The 16767-nt window shown below is 36.4% G+C and overlaps 1 protein-coding gene across 3 annotated transcripts in view; it reads left to right on the top strand.

Annotated features, from left to right (window-relative positions):
• Positions 1-15623, top strand: part of LOC121421016 (cell surface glycoprotein 1-like) — a 29074-nt gene extending 13451 nt beyond the window's left edge. For 2 of the 3 annotated variants that reach the window (XM_041615612.1, XM_041615603.1), the window contains 8 exons: positions 125-256; positions 1944-2084; positions 2994-3090; positions 3555-3738; positions 7351-7491; positions 8033-8292; positions 10190-10228; positions 13076-15623. In XM_041615612.1, coding sequence (XP_041471546.1) covers positions 125-256; positions 1944-2084; positions 2994-3090; positions 3555-3738; positions 7351-7491; positions 8033-8292; positions 10190-10228; positions 13076-14599 — 2518 coding nt within the window. In that variant the 3' untranslated portion in view covers positions 14600-15623. The remainder of the gene's footprint in view (positions 1-124; positions 257-1943; positions 2085-2993; positions 3091-3554; positions 3739-7350; positions 7492-8032; positions 8293-10189; positions 10229-13075) is intronic. The other variant, XM_041615620.1, reaches the window with a different exon arrangement.
• Positions 15624-16767: the final 1144 nt, after the last annotated feature.

Here is a 16767-nt window from a genome sequence, read left to right as displayed (position 1 = left end):
ATAGATTGATAGATAGATAGATGGGTAGGTAGAGGGATGAATGGATGGATGGAAGGAAGGAACAAAATTTATGAAAATGATTATAAACATCTACATGTATGTTCTTTTCCTCCTCATCATACAGCGTGTTTCGGAATGGAGATGCCAACAATCCAGCTATCAAAATCCTCTTCACCAAGTTCATGCTAAAAAACTATGATGTGGTCTTAAACGAGGTCACGCGGAAGGTCAATATGATGACAGGAGTTGTTTGGAAGTAAGCATTTTATTCTTAGTAGAAAGTCAATTTAAACATAATTTGATGCAGTTGCAACTTTAACATGCTTTTCATCTCATCTAACATTAATTAAAGATGTTCCATTTAAAGTGCAAACATATACATTTTTCTAGTTTTGAATTTTCATAAATTTTGCTTGATAAAGCAGTGTTTTACAAAGATATTTATTCCCATGGATGCTATCAAAAGTCCCCTACATTACCCTTTTTTCCTTTACCTCATTGTTATATTTGTGTGGATACATAATGTATATCAAAGATTATTTTTCTGATGTCTTGTCAAATTTGCACCTTAAGTATGATTTAGATCCTCATCTTCTTCTTTCTTTCTCTGTCACTGTCTCTGTCTCTCGGTCTCTCTCTCCCTGTCTATATATAAATCTTGTTTATTCATGACTTGTTTCATTTCTTTAAAAAGGATATATGTTACTGTAAGATGATATCAATGAGCAAAATTCCATAGGGAATTTATAACCCAGATTTAACACTAGAGGAGTTAGAAAAGGAAGGAAAATGATAGAAAATAGAAAATTGGTTTGATCAGCTGGTGCGGGGCTGGGGAGTGGTGAATGTGCCACATCTCGCACACAAACTGGATGATTGCCTCGCACCTAGGTCATCCTGCCTTTTCCCCCCACAAGTCACCCCGCGTAGGTTCCTTAGAACGGAAGTTCCGTCCACCTGCTCAGCGGAGCCATTTGAATGGGAACCCTAAAGTGCTATTGAAAATGATTCTTGCATGAGGGCTGTTTCACCTCCTTCCATTTTTCTTTGCAGTAGTTCTCGACTGTTGTAGTTGCTATGATTGAAGCAGCTAATTATATCACAAGGGCAATTTGGTATTCACTCTCTCATTTCTTATTAATCCGTTGCCAAGACAATGGGGTAAACAGTATAGTGGAAGAAAAAATAAATGGTAAAAAGGAATTTAGTAATGGGCGTTGTCTTGCCTGCATGGGAGAAGGCACAACTTTTGTACTTACTTTGCTTTCAGATTTTTGAATCCATTATTAATTAAATAGGTCGATTTATTAAAGTAAAGAGTGAATTATAATCCATTCATTTTATAACACATTTTCCACAAACGTTCATTATCATGAGAGGCCATAGGACCCACAAGATAACATGGGCCGCAGTAAGAATTGAAAAAAAAACATAAAAATAAATCCAATGTGCAGGGATGAATAAAGGTTATTAATAAGTAACTCCATCTGTTATATCTCAGGAAAAAAAAGGTGCTTTAGTGGGGTTTATAGTTTGAATTAGAATTAGTAAGGGAGCAACTTTGATAGGCATTATGTATTATGAAATACACAAATCTAATTTTAGAAAACATAAGAAAACTTTGAATGACTATTACACCCTTTGAATATTATTGTTTTGTTTAAATGATTATTCTTGTTCTAGGGAGGAGTTATTGTAGGGAATACTGATAGGTGTTTTAAATATCAAGTATCGCTTCAGTGTTATATCTTCTCTCCCTCTTTGTCCTTTCTCCTTTTATTTCTATTTTCTTTGTTATTTCTCATCGTGTCTCTTTCTATCCCTCCATGTAAATTCTTATTTGTAAACTCTAAGTTTTTCAATTGATATCGTATTTGTGTGCATTTTTTTAACCCTCTTTTTGCCATAGTCTCATCATCTCCATCTGATTATTTCATTTCTAGGTTACTTTCACTTAACGGCAGGGAGTTGCAAGGACCAGAAGAACTTGAAGATCATGAATTCTATGTTGCTGCTGGCAAAGAAGCCTTCAAGAAGGTGCCATACCCCAAGGATGGTGTTATCATATCACCAAGAATAACAAGGTAAGAAACTTTTTGTAGTGTGATTAATTTTGGGAGGTTTAATAGTTGGTGACATTTTATATACATGTGTGATTAAGAGTTAGTAGTAGAAGTTATTTGTTGTTGTTGTAGAAGTAGTAGCAGTAGTAGTAGTAGTAGTAGTAGTAGTAGTAGTAGTAGTAGTAGTAGTAGTAGTAGTAGTAGTAGTAGTAGTAGTAGTAGTAGTAGAAGCTGTATTTTTTGTCATTTATTATTGTTATCATCATTATTACTATTGTTATTATAATTATTATTATAATAATTGTTTGTATTAGTAGTAGTATTGTTATTGTTATTATTGTTATTATTAGAATATTATTATCAAGTTATTTTATATTAAATACAAAAGTGTAACTTTGACAGTCATTGCTCTCTCAGTTACCATTTATTATTTTTGTTTATCTTTGTATGTATACTGTTTTAGTGTAGAATTTAATGTTAATTCTACAGTCACTTCAACAGAACCGACTCCACACTAACATTGGAAATAATATGATATCTTTGATCGGTGTGGAGCCAATTTTCTTTGTGTGACTTTGACAGTACTTTCAACAATGACCTTCAGTAATTTAAACAATGAACATGTATAGTGGCTTAAATAAACATGTGATATTTAACATTAAAGTTAATACTACAGTATATACATGTAAGAGTGTTGTTTTTATCAATTCTTTTGGGTATAAAATGTGAATTTCTAAACTTTGTTTCTTCTCACTTACTCCTGGACTTCCTATTCTTCCTTCTGTCTTTGTTCCCAATCTTCCTCCTGCCCCTACTCCTGCTTCTGCTCCTCCTCTCCTTCCTGATCTTCCTCCTGTATCTACTCTTTGCTACTCTGCCTCCTGCTTTCTCCCTACTCCTGTCCCTCTCCATCTTCTTTGTCTTCCATAGGCCTGCCCAAGTCAGGAGAAGAGTAACAAGATTATCCAAAGGATCAAAAGAATCTAAAGCATCCAAAGAATCAAAAGCGTCAAAACCCTCTCAAACAGTAAGTCAAGATGAGCTGCATTGCCATGCAACAAAACAACTTATGAAGATGTGATTTTTGTCAGTTTGCCAATTAACACCTGTTGCCATGAATACACACACTATTTTATTCATGAGTCCACTGTTTTAAATAGTGGACTCATGAATAAAATAGCATATTGTGACGAAAGCTCACATGAGCATTGGACAGTTTTTTTTATATAGGTGGTAGATTAAGCATATTTTATACAGGAAATCTGCATAAACTATGGGTTCAAAACCCTCTTTGTAAATTTGGGCCATTAATTCACTAAATACCATTTTTTCAACAACAGAAAATTGAAAGTGATGTTATTTGTGAAGAGAATATATATAATCAAAAACATCATTTCATACCCCTTCTATAAGAAGAATAAGAAAAATTTTGTTGACCTTGTTCCATTAAACAATTAGAATGTCACAGTATTGAATATCTGTTTCTTTCAGGAACAGAAAACATCAAAGCCCTCCAAACCGTCGAAGCCCTCCAAGCCAACCCCACCAAAGATAAAGAAGGAGAAGAGCCCTGAGCAGAAGGAAGCGGAAGAGGTGTTCCATCACAAACCCACCATAGTGAAGAGAAGCAGAGAGAGAGATCAGCAGAAAGAGAGTCCACTGGACTACAGTGAAGGTCAGTTATGCTACTAATAAGGGTAGCCTTGCTAAAGCCGGGGTAATAATAACATAATCATGTTAAGCAGGGCCTGCTGGGAGAACAGTTTTCGGAACTGAAGTGGGTACCCGGGGTAAAATATGTAATTATAATAATTATCAAGAGAGTGTTGCAAGAAACTTGTAATCGATTGCAAGCCAATTTTAGTTCCCAGAATCAGTCATAAGTAATGCAATTAATTGCAAAATTTACTATTGGTCACAGGGTCTGCTTTTGGCATCATCAAGAATGAAGTCATTTTCTTTAATCATACTTGATCTATCACTTGTAAATATGCAACTGAAATTTTGCTATTGATGGCAAATATTTTCTTGCAACGCCCCCAAGTCTGTCTTGCTCTTGCCACATGTTTATGTGGGAGTAAATCCACCTCAAACATATGAATGGTTGAAGTCCGTGAGAGATAAATATAGGAAATAAGAAATATGATGAGGAATGAATAGACTTGCATAAGATGGGAGCATTTACATCATCAAACATCATGTCCATGGTGCTTTCAATGAATGTGCGTATGGGATATCAAGTGCTCCATGAATGTAGATTGATTAATGTCATAATGTATGCTGCTGTCTTTGCGAGTAGAAAAGAACTGGTTGAAATTGTGAGTATCAGTGGTTTGTGACTAATATTTACATGATGGCTCTGTGGTAGAGCGCCTGCCTCATGAACGGGACGTCGTGGGTTCGATCCCTGACATAGTCATACCAAAGACTTACATGTATTAAAATGGGACCTTCTGCCTTCTTGTCAGGCACTCAATGTATGAGAATTGGGAAGGGTAATAATAACATGAAATGTTATGCAGAGCCCGCTGGAAGAACAGCTTACAGCTGAGAGTTGCTACCCTAGGTAAATAAGATTTATTATTATAGATTAACAATTTGATAGATGTACATCTACAGTAGATGTGGAAATAGACATCTTTGACCCATTTCATGAAGACTTAAAGCGATTGTAACTTTCCCACTATTGTAACTACCGTGGAATCACTCATTTCGATTGGCTGCCGAGTCCTGTTACCATGGTAGTTGCTGTAATGGCAAAGTTGCATGAACCATAGTTGTGACTCTTTGTGAAACAGGCCACAGGGCATCTAATAGTAATTATACTTATATTGCGCCAAAATCGCCAAATCCACTCTGTGGAGTGCTCAAGGCGCTTTTTAAGAAATTAGGAAGGAAATTAAGAAGAATTGAAGAGAAATGTAATAAGGTATTGTTTGAAAGTTTCAGAGGTCAAGCACTGTTTAATGTTTTCGGGGAGGCTATTCCATAACTTGGAGGATGAGTGAACAAATGATCTTTCCCCCCAGGTTTTGGAAACTTTGGGGGTAACAATTTAAGACCTTTTATTCTATATATCTATCAGGCAAAAAATCTTCTCTCTTTTTTGGAGAGGGGGGGGGGCTACTTTCACAATCTACTCCCAAAATCTGCCAAAATTGGAGAAGTTTTGATATTGCAATGAATGGGGATTTTCTTGTTTTTTTTTATTTTCTTTTACAGTAATTATTTTGGAGGGCGAAATTGCCAGGAGCCCCCGTGTAATATTTCCCTCTGATATCTATTGAATGATAAGTGTTGTAAATATTCTTCAATCGTATTTAAAATTCCCTCTAAATCAGAATCCAATTCAATAACTGGTAAGTTTTACAATATTTTTTTTTTCGAGTTGAATGACTGCTGCTGCCATGTCGTCTTTTTATTGTTAGATCGATCATTTAGTCCAAGGTAGATGCCGACATGGAGAATGATAGTTATTGCTCTGTTAGATGCGCGTTTCTGTTGCCAAGTCATATTCTCTGTCCAGCCTTGTTGCTATGTAGATCGTTTGTTGAAATTGCATGTATTAGAAACGTAGTCCTAAGCTGATTAGTGGCCTATTTTGCCTAATGTGAATGACCTTGCTGAGCTTCGCATATATGTGCTTTCTATTGTTTTGTATTTCTGTCCCATTTGTCACATCAGTGGGTAATTGATACAGCTCTGTTTACCCTTTCCTTGTAATTTGTGGAGGTGTTATTGCTATGACATTTATCACCCCTGCTGCTTGACGATCATCTCCTCATTTTAGAGTTATTGCTTCCCACCGCCCACCATTCACACTTTCAATCATAATAATTAGGCATGTCCTGCAAATCTCAAACGTTTCATTAAACAGATGACGTTTTTCCGAGTAGGAAGTTCAATCGACATTGCCCTTGTGGAAGTGGAGATGATGGAAATGGTATTGGGTTGATCACATCATTTCATTCTCCATTGTTTATTAATTATGTAAACAAGGGTGATAATGGCACTCAAGGTCGTGTCTTGCAAATACTCAAAACAAATCCCCAGTTTCACTCAATAAAATCTCATTTGAAATTAATCGACAAAAAAGTTATCATTCAGTACATCTCTCCTTTGATTAGAATGTGATTCCTGACTTATCTATGGAGAATTTTTTATTTAAACATCAACAGTATGATTTCTTTTGTCATTTTGTAAAAGCACATGTAAATATTTGTGAATTCTTTAGCTGTAGGAGGTGTTTATTGGAGATGGCAGATCACTATTTGTTCAACTACTTATATGATCATGGTCAGTAGGTTGCTTCATGTATTCCAGAATAGATTGTGCCTTGTGAATGGTGTCACATGACCAGTTCTTTTATTTTGTGGGGCTAAATTGCAGAATTTCCTTGTGTGATTTGTGTCCATGTGTTGGCAAAACTTCAAATCATTAATAGAGCATGCTTACATTAAACGGTTATACTACTTCACTGTGAAAATATTTAGATTGTATGCTAATCATGTTTCCTGTGATGATCCTGTTTGCAGCACTTTGTGTATAGATGCAGTTACCAGGTTACCATGGTAACGGTCAGACACCAATGCTTCTCAGCCAATCATATCAAGGATTTCTCTAAATTGTCGAAGCTGACAAATGTAGTCAGTGCTGGCAACTTTCATGATACGCTTCCCTAGATGTGCCCTTTGTCTGTCCCGCTAATTGCTTGGAGATGCATTGTTTGTTCGGAAACATTTCAATAGATGTCACTCCTTCGTTATCATTAATCAGTCATCCCTGAGTGGCAAGACATGCTCTTAGATCATAGATGTTTAATGAATGGATAGAAAGCAATTGACTTTCAGACAAATTACCGAGCAAGTACTGTTAATCACATGGCCTTGAGAATGTGCATGTTTATTGTTCTTACACATAGTTAATTTCATCTCTGGCGGATGTTGGCACATTCTCCTTCAAAATTGCACATTTTGAAGGAGAATGTGCAATGATACGTAAATGACTACGAGTGCATTTATATCCATTATGTACAAACTCAAGGCTCTTCATGATATGTGTTGCATCCACTATATGTTGAAAATTGAATCCTTGAGTGTCAGCTTATTATTAGCTCAGCTGATATACCTCCCATATGCATGTATAGATTTTTTTCTGTCTTTGTGATTTAAAGTATCTAACATAATCCCCCAAGACTTGCTATACATGTTAGTTTTGCAGGTAAGGGGCCAAGCACCAGATCCCTTAATTTACAACTATTTTAATTTGACTCTTCTTGCCCTTGTAGATCCAGATGGTGTTTTCAAGGCCAAGGAAGAGCGGAATGAAACCAAGGGAGCAGCTGAGGTCCAAGAGACCGGTGAGACCGCAATCGACCTCCCCATTGACCAGGTCGCCGCTGAAGAAGTAGAGGAAGAAGATGACCTTGGTAAATATTTTAGTCAATTTTTCATTTTTGCTTTTCAAATAAAAGAAAGGGTTTTATAGTGACTTTATACAGCAGACGATTTCCATTTTCTATCATGAAATTGTATCTGTATCATTGTAGTGATATATACTTTTATAATCATATCTGTGTTATTTTGATGTTACTATTTTTATATGGAGTGGAATGGAAATAAAATAAAATTGAATCAAATTGATAATTGAGCAACCAGGATAAGAGTTGTGTTGTGTATCCTCTGGATTCAGGTATTGGGGAGCATTTCGGGTGCAAGTTAGCTCAGAGCACCCTTGTCATTCTTACCTCAATCATAATGATAATAACATTAATAACGCAGTTCTTGTATAGCGCATATCACATACATGTACTAGTATGTCATAACATCCCTATGCACTTCTAAAGGACTTGGATATTATTAGCCTGGCATATTCCCAATGGGTATACGCTATGTTCTTTTTCTTCTTTACCTAATCTTCCCCATGTGGCTTGAGTAACATCCACCATTTTTTTTATTTGTCCTGTCTAGAACCAGGAGCAAATGAGGACACCGCACAGCAGCAGTCAAATGACAGTCCCAAGCCACCGGAGGAGAAGGAGGACATGGTCGGGAGGATGCTGGAAGATGATGAGGTACCTGAAGCCATCCCAGACGATGCCCCGCCCGCTGTGAATGAAGATGATGTGGTGGTCAATGGTGGTGATGATGAGCGTGGTGGTGGTGATGATAATGTAGGTGGAGCACAGGAGAGAGGAGGAGCCCAGGAGGAGAAAAAGGAGGAGGACCAGGTGGGTGCTTTGGACAGTTCTTAAGGCATCTTCATTCCTCCTCCCCGTCCTATTGTCAACCATTATCCCTTTCCACCATCTGCCATTTCTAAATACCCTGGGAACAGTACCCTTTCCATCTTCTTCGCTTTTAATATACAGTTTGGGAACAGTTTGCCAGTCACTTCACCGATTAAATATAATCAAATAATCATTCATTCAAATTCACTCATGGAATTATATGGCCAACAACTCCACAATCTCTTCAAAATTTATGCGCATTGACCAGTCAACTTAAGAGGTTGAAAAAAGTTTGTTTTGATTTAAGATATGAAAAAAAATTCAAGTCCTGGAAGAAAAGGTCTTTTATTTGATGGTAGTACCCACTGTAATTATGTCATGGATGTAAATGACTATAGTATATTCAAAGTATTAAAGCTCGTAGCTTCATCCTTATCCTCTGATAAATTAACAGAATTTTTTTCATTATTTCAAATGATAAGGTACTATACTGTAGACCCCCTTGCCCTTTTAGTGAATCTAACAGATTAGTTGTCTTGGCAACCTCATAATAATTGTTCCTTTGTAACCATCCTGTTAGGTAACAAAGGTCTAGGGGTGCAACAGACCCCCGTTATGGCCCCCTTCCTCCACCCAGCGAAGGTATTCAATCACTTTAGTCTTTCTTCATCCCATTATCATACCTGTTAACATGCATGAAAGAAAAAAAAATATACAAATTTCATCCGAATATTATTTGATAACCTAACTGAACCATATATTCCATGTGAAGGAGAAACAAAAATTCATTTTCAAGTTATCCACTTTGCACCATTTTGTCCTATTCCTGCATGTCCTACACGCATCCATTACTGCATGCATTAATTGTTATTTCATTATTTCACTTTGAAATTAAATCATCTTCGTATTTTTTTTTAATATCAGTTATTTGCAGGCAACATTTTTCCATTGCAAAAAATTAGCTAAACAAAATTTGCATTGATTTATTCAATTCAAATGGAAATTTTATGGAGGCTTGATGAAATATATCAGAATTATATGGATTCGAAAATAATTGCATTTTTCTGGGTTCAATGATTCAAAGTTGTATTTCCATGATTATGTTAAAGGATAACACAGCTCAGATTTCAGTGAGCCTTCATAAAGTTACAATTATCTTTTAAGTTCAAACTCAATGCCTACTTTGGTCAAATGCAGGAACATTGCATGGAGTATTCATTTCAGCAGCAGCCCATGTTATTCAACTTTCCATCATGCAAAGAAAAGATTTTGCTCTTGTCATACATCAGCACTTTGATTATCCTCAAATGCATTTTTAACAAAAATCACTTCTGCATGGTACATTGCCCTTTAAGTCCACTCTCAAGTTTATTATGATCTAGAAACATCTGTATTAACCCTAAAGAGGTAGACAGCTTTCACAAGTTCAAAATTAATCATATTGTACTCCTCAAATTGGCAATAATAATGATTGATTTTTCTATTCATTTTCACATTTTGAAAATAAATACATGACGTAGATTTAATATAGAAGAATAACTACCGAAATATTGCCAATTTGCATTTATAAAGTGATTTCTTTTTCATCACATTGCCAATTTAAAGTGTGCAATGATGATCTTCTAAAAGTTAAATGGCTTGTATTATGAAAGGAACAGCACCATGCACTGCACTTGGAATGGTATCCATTTTCAGTACATTTTTCTCTCTCTAACCATATTATACATGTGATTGCTGGCATTCAGAATAATCAGAAACTGCAAAAGCATGTTTTACCTCTTTGGGTTATTAAAGCACTATATAGATGTTGCATATTATTATTATCATCATCTGTCATGAGTCTTAAACTAAAGCCGATATTTTCCTTCTTCCCTGGCCAATCGATCCCTCCAAGCAGCCTAATGCTTTCCTGACTGATGACCTAGGTGAGAATACGGTATGATGACGCCACGCCACGCTTAAACATTTTACTGGCTTTTAACCTCCTAACAGGTGTGACTCGGTGGTTTGTTGGTTTTGATGTTGATTTGCCGTGTGGTGGGTGACTGAATGACTAACCCTTACCTCTGAGGTCCTTATTCTGAACTTGTTTGTAACTAAAAATCATGGTCTAAATCTGTGTTTTGATTATGGGTATCCATGTGAGTATTTCATGGAAGGGCTTGTGAAATGTTTTATCCAACAAATTATTTTTTATTTTGACAGTTACCGTAGGTACTGTTGTTGTCAGAAAATATTTAAAAAATCAGTGAAAATTGTCAGAATCGACAACATGTCGGACTGAAAGCTTCCCAGACTTAATTTCATGGTCACATTTCATGTGCATTTTTCGTACTGAAACTATATTTGAAAAGATATTTGAAAACACAATGATCCTGTATTGTGAAACCTGTTTTTAAAGATCCCGAAAATTTATACAAGAAAAGTGGTCTTTATGGACAGGTTCTTGTCATGCATGTTTCAAATATAAAGCTAAATAAACAAGTGCTTGGTACCACAAAATCGTAAAATGGCCGTAAAAACCAACATATTGGGGTTTTTCGACATGCCTTGTCGGAGTAAAATTGCATGATTTTACTCTGATGAGTGCTTACGATTTTACTCCGATGAGTGCATGTAGAATAGCTTCAGTATGTCTGTTTTTAAGGCTATTGTACGAAATATAAAGCTAGGGAAACCAGATTTGAGGTCTTTGTAGTCAGACGGCCCATTATGTTTGACTATACCATAGTTGTTGTTTTATTTCATTGTCACTTAAAAACATTAAACCGGAAACCTAAAGGACATTAAGTAAACAATGTTGCGATATTGTAGGTTACCCATGCCACAAGCACAGATGAAGGCCAAGATTTAACTGGTGTTAAGAGCATGGGTTGAAATGTTCTATTCAAGCAATAATCTGTCAAAATCATCAATTATCTTGGACTTTGCTCGTGTAAGAAATATTGTATACAGATAAGGCTTCGGTCACAAAGAATAATTATTAGCTGTTATTGGAGATCACTAAGTATATATTTTTATGTTGAATCTTAATTAATGTCCAGAAAGTTCAATTCTTTTACGCAATCAAATTTACAGAAATCGATATTTGACAGATTGTTTTGTCTTTTCTTAACCTATTGCTCTCTATATCAAATTTTCTGCGCTGCTATGTTTATAATTGCTGGCCGAATCTTGGTTTTGGGAACCACTCGTTGCTTTGTACGTGCAGTTGTGTACCAAGTGAAAGGAGGAAGAAATGGGAAACAAAGTAAAGATTGGTTCCTAATTGCATGATAAATCTGAACTGTTTGTTCAGAAAAGTCAGTCTAATGCTCAAATTTTTCTAAAATTTCATGTATGAAAGCTTCTTTGCGCAGCTTATTGCCTATTCTTTCGAACTTGTTTTTTATGGCTACATCTTTTTTTTTTCATTGAGTTTCATGTTTCCTGTAGTCTACATAGCCACTGATTTTTAGGGTGGATATTTTCAATGTGTTAGACTGATTCATAATACAGTGTAGTCTTTAAAATTCTGATACTCTTTAACAATTGATACTCTTAATATTAGTCTTTGGTATTGAGATTTTAGAAGAGGGTTCAAATATGCTATGTATCTGGCCAGCTATACATGTAGACTAGTTTGGGGTTATTGCTGTGGATTTTACCTATTCAATTACATACATGTATGTAGTTTCAAAACACAAGTTTTGCCAAATCCTAATACATGTATAGCAATTTGAGTATTGAATTATTACATGATTCATAAAGAAGAAGCAGATTTAAAAATATATATATTATTCTATTTATTCTATGGTATCTCTACCTACATAGAAAAATTTGGAATTAAAATTTATTGATTTTAAAACTGTTGTACCAGAGCTACCAAGTCTCACGCATTATGCGTGAGACTCAAGCATTTTGGACTCTTGTTCATCCCCTCAAATCTCTGTCTCACGCAACTATCACAGCCTATCCCCATATACATTGTACACAATGTCTGTGATCTCACTCAGATTCACAGAAAATCTCACGCATAGCTGGTCTTTGAACTTGGAATCTCTGTTGTACTTTATCTTTTCAATAAATTTGTATTCGTACATTTACAAAATAGATCTTTTGGAATGAACATGATTTTCTTCTTAGGAGACATATTTCTCTTTTTTACTAGTATTAGGTTGCTTCATGCTGTATTCCTTTGCTTGATTAACATTTCTTCTTTCCTTTTTGTTTTAATCTGTGATGCTAATTACTTATTATTTTATTTTTACTTGAATGATATTATCTTAAACTAAACCATATTTTGTCCAAATCATCTTAATGTGAGTATGCATCATTAACCATTATAATTCATCATTCTGTGTTTTGCATTGCTTCATGCACAAACTATTAAAAATGCCATAATTTCCCCCATTTTGTTTACATATTCTATGAAAGAAAATATGATTGGCATTGTGTATTATCCTTTAAACTATATAAATTGGTCAAAATGATTTCACAGCTATGAATTTTGTCAAATGCATGTTCTTAAAATTATCATTGTGTTGTCAGCACCAAAATGAGTTAACCCCTTTTTTGTCATGGCTTTGTTTAGTTTGATTTGATTTGAAACTACAGGTGAAATTATTTGCAAATTGGAATTGGTATTGATTTTTTTTTCCAATTCATGATTCAAATAAAAACATTTCATATAGACATCTGTAATGGCCATGCAACATGTTGATTTTGATTGCCATGCTTATTTTGAGATATTCAGTGAACTTTTCATTCAAGGCTTCTTTCATCATTTCGTTCTATTTTGTAGAATGAAGACCAAATCGGTGGCAAGATATCCCCTATCATGAATGGAGCCGATGATGACCTACCAGTGTCCCGTCCCTCCAGCAACAAAGGAGCACAATCACCCAATGAGAACAATAGCAACAATGCAGAGAGCAGGGAATTACCACAAGATCAACCAAGAGAGAGCCCTGCCCCTTCTCTTAAACAAGAGAGTTTACCCCCTGCATCCCCCGCCAAGTCCAATGGAAGAGTCGATACTCCTATTGTGAACAATGAAAGGACATCGAGTCGGAAGAGTTCATTACATAGCAGGGAGGGTCAGTCGAGAATGAGCCCTCACCCACCAGCATCCAAACGAAGCATGCCGCCTTCTCCTGCAGGGAGCCACAGAAGAAGTGTAACTCCTAAGGAGATTGTGAGCAACGATGTAGAAAGCAGGCCTCAGAGTCAGAGTGGGGAGGTGGTAGGTTCGGCTCCAAGTCCCCAAGCGTCACCCTCCCCCGCTGTGCAAAGTGGAAAGGTTCAGTCACCAGTTGAAAACAATAGCCCAAGGCCAGTTAGTGGAAATGGTCAAAATGTAGAATCCTCACTCACGCCTCATCCTCAGCAAGCTCCAGCCTCTCCAGTTGTAGACAATGGAGACTCGCAGTCACCCGTTGAGAACAATAACCTGCAACCGGTCACTGGGGATGGTCAACCTCCCATCGAAGATAAACAAAATGTAGAAGCCACTGAAACTCCCAAACCTGTAGAGTCAGAGCAGAATGTACCATCATCTCCAGCTGTTGAAAATGGACAAACAAGGTCACCTATTCAGGGTGAAACCTCTAGACCGAGCAGTGTGGATGGTCAAAATGTAGAAACCACTTTGGAGCAGAATGCACCATCTTCGCCACCTGTTGAAAACAGACAAACCCAATCACCTGTTCAGAATGCTAGTCCAAGACCGGTCAGTGGGGGTGGTCAGAATGTAGAAGGTCCATCAACTCCTCAACCTCCACCCTCGAAGCAAGATTTGCCACCTTCTCCTGCAGCGAGCAATGCCCAAGCCCAATCACCCACTCAAAATGTTAGCCCAAGACCTGCCAGTAAGGACGTTCCATCTGAAAGTGGGGATGATCAACTTGCTGATCAACCAATACCAAGTCCCCACTCACCTGCACCCCAGAGTGACCCCACACTCCCTGACAATATTGAATCAGCCCAATCTCCTAACAAAGACTCTGAATCCAGGCCACAAGGTGCTTCTGCTCCTCCAGAGGACAATGCTGCGGAAGGTGCCACCGCAAGCCCCAACCCTCCAGCATCAGCTGCGGAAGGTGCCCCTACAGGCCCTGAACCAGCATCGGAAGCTAACAAGCCTGCCTCTCCTATAGGTGATACTGAACCATCCCAGTCACCTGTTGACAGGAACACTCCACTTGAAAGCAAGGATGAGCAGCCTAATGATCCCTCAGAATCCAGAGACAATGAACAATCTGTGCCTCAGAAGGATGCTGACAATGCCGCAGACCCTGAGGCCAGAGAAGGAGAGGTGGCTGCATGATAGTCATTCAGGTTCACAAGACCTTCCAAAAGACTCTTCATAAAGATAAACCATGCAATTATATGACACCTGTTAATCTTGATCTATCTCGGCGATAATCTATTTTTTCCACTCCCTCCGCTTCCTCTACAACTCCCCACCGCATTCATCTTCACCTTCGATTCCAGCACAACTTGCTGCTATTTCCAACGTCTTTTTTTCCATACATTCCAAACTTCATTGTGTACTTTTATGGCTCTGTACTATTCTATGACATTTTTAGATTGACAGCCATCCCACCTATAATCCTTTCTCATCATTCCATAATGTATATACCTCATAAAACACGCCTTCTCTATGGAAGATGTATTCAAAGGAAGTGTTAATCACCTATTCTCCAAATTCTGTATTCACTCTGCTCATTTATAACCTACAATATACTTGTGTTGGATAAGATGTATATCATTTTCTACCTACTATTTATTGAATTGATTTAGTTGTTATTCATGGGAATAATTCATACATGTAAGCCTCTGTACAAATACTTTAATGTACATTTCCTGCAGAATCATCTATCCAATATATAATAAATCACTTTGTACATTTTCATAACTTATGTATATTTAGAATTCTTGTGTAGAAGCTGTGTCACTTTATGTAATTCCATCATTTAGAAGTCAATAACTTTGCATCTGATTAAAGTCTTGATATGAAAAGCACTTGCCCGGCTTTTCAAATCCTTTGAGTATCCCCCACTGCTTGTTGCTATGCCTGGTAAACCTCTTGTTTTTTAAATAATTTTTGTAGGAATAAGACTTGTCTGAAAGATATGCCTGACAATTTTGTCACATATATCTATTCTCATGAAATATATTGTATTGCTAGAAATTCTACAAATCTTTCTAGCTTGGGTTTAAATTTTCTTCTAGAAACCTGCTTGATGTCACCTTTTATCCGCAGTGCTCCATGCATCAAAGGTCAAGTCCACCTGAGAAAAATATTGATTTGAATCAATAGATAAAAATCATGTAAGCTAAATGCTGAAAATTTCATCAAAATCTGATTTAAAATAAGAAATTATGACATTTTGAAGTTTTGCTTGTTTTTGACAAAATAGTTATGTGCATAATTTAATTACATGTAAATGAGAGAATTGATTATGTCCCCACTCACTTTTTTGTGTTTGTTTAAATTATGCAATATCTCAATTTCTACAGGTATGAAAATAAATATTGACTTGGCTCAACCATTGTAAACAATCAGGTAATTCCATATGTTGAGGGAGAAATAAAACTCTGTTTCACAGAACTATAAGGAGAACATTAGAATATTTCATATTATAAAATACAAAGGATCTAGTTAGTGAGTGATGTCATCAGTACCCTCATCTGCATACCGACCAGGATGTGCATTTGAAATGTTATAACTCTTTATTTTCCAACCGATTTTGATGAAATTTTCAGTGCTATGCTTGTTGGATATTTCTCTTTTTATTCAAATCATCTTTTTGTTGGGGTAGACTTGTCCTTTAATAATGCAGTAATGGGATTTCGTTATCTTTAGATCAATAACATGAGAATGATCTTGGCCTGGTAACTTAAAGCTTGGTGATTAATAATGAGGTTGATTTCTGTGATTGATTGCATTGCTCATTGTGTGATATTTCATAACAATTAGCCCCCAGTGATCAATCACAAAACTTTATATCACTGTCCTGATCAGACATGGGATATGTTTGTAATGCACAATGGCCTATTCCTCCAATATTTTATCTACTCAGACTGTTCCGCTCTGAAATCCAATATTGCCCTTGCTTACTGCTTGAGCAATATTGGTGCCCGCTCGGGTAATGTAGGTGGGTATTTTGTTTCATACTAGCCAATATCAAATGATCATTAATTATACTTGTTAGATGATGAATTTCACAGCATTTATCATTTTGCTTTTGTTTAATTGGAGTTATTGACTGAGGTAAATTACTTTTATTCTATTGTCTCACATGCACATATTATGTTTGGGGTCTTTCAAAGAACGTTCTCTTGTATTTTCATTCAGGGAGAAACTGAATATAACATTCATGACGCATGAGGGTTTTGAAAGAACAAATCAGAATGGTAACAAAAGTTTGATACAAGTTATTTTTATTATTTACTGTGTTAATCAGGCACCCATATATAGGAAATCAGAAC

The sequence above is a fragment of the Lytechinus variegatus genome, chromosome 1 (assembly GCF_018143015.1).
Source record: "Lytechinus variegatus isolate NC3 chromosome 1, Lvar_3.0, whole genome shotgun sequence".
In the NCBI taxonomy this organism is placed as follows: Eukaryota; Metazoa; Echinodermata; class Echinoidea; order Temnopleuroida; family Toxopneustidae; genus Lytechinus; species Lytechinus variegatus.
Note: the sequence above shows the minus strand (reverse complement) of the source record. Positions and strands in the feature narration are given on the sequence as shown.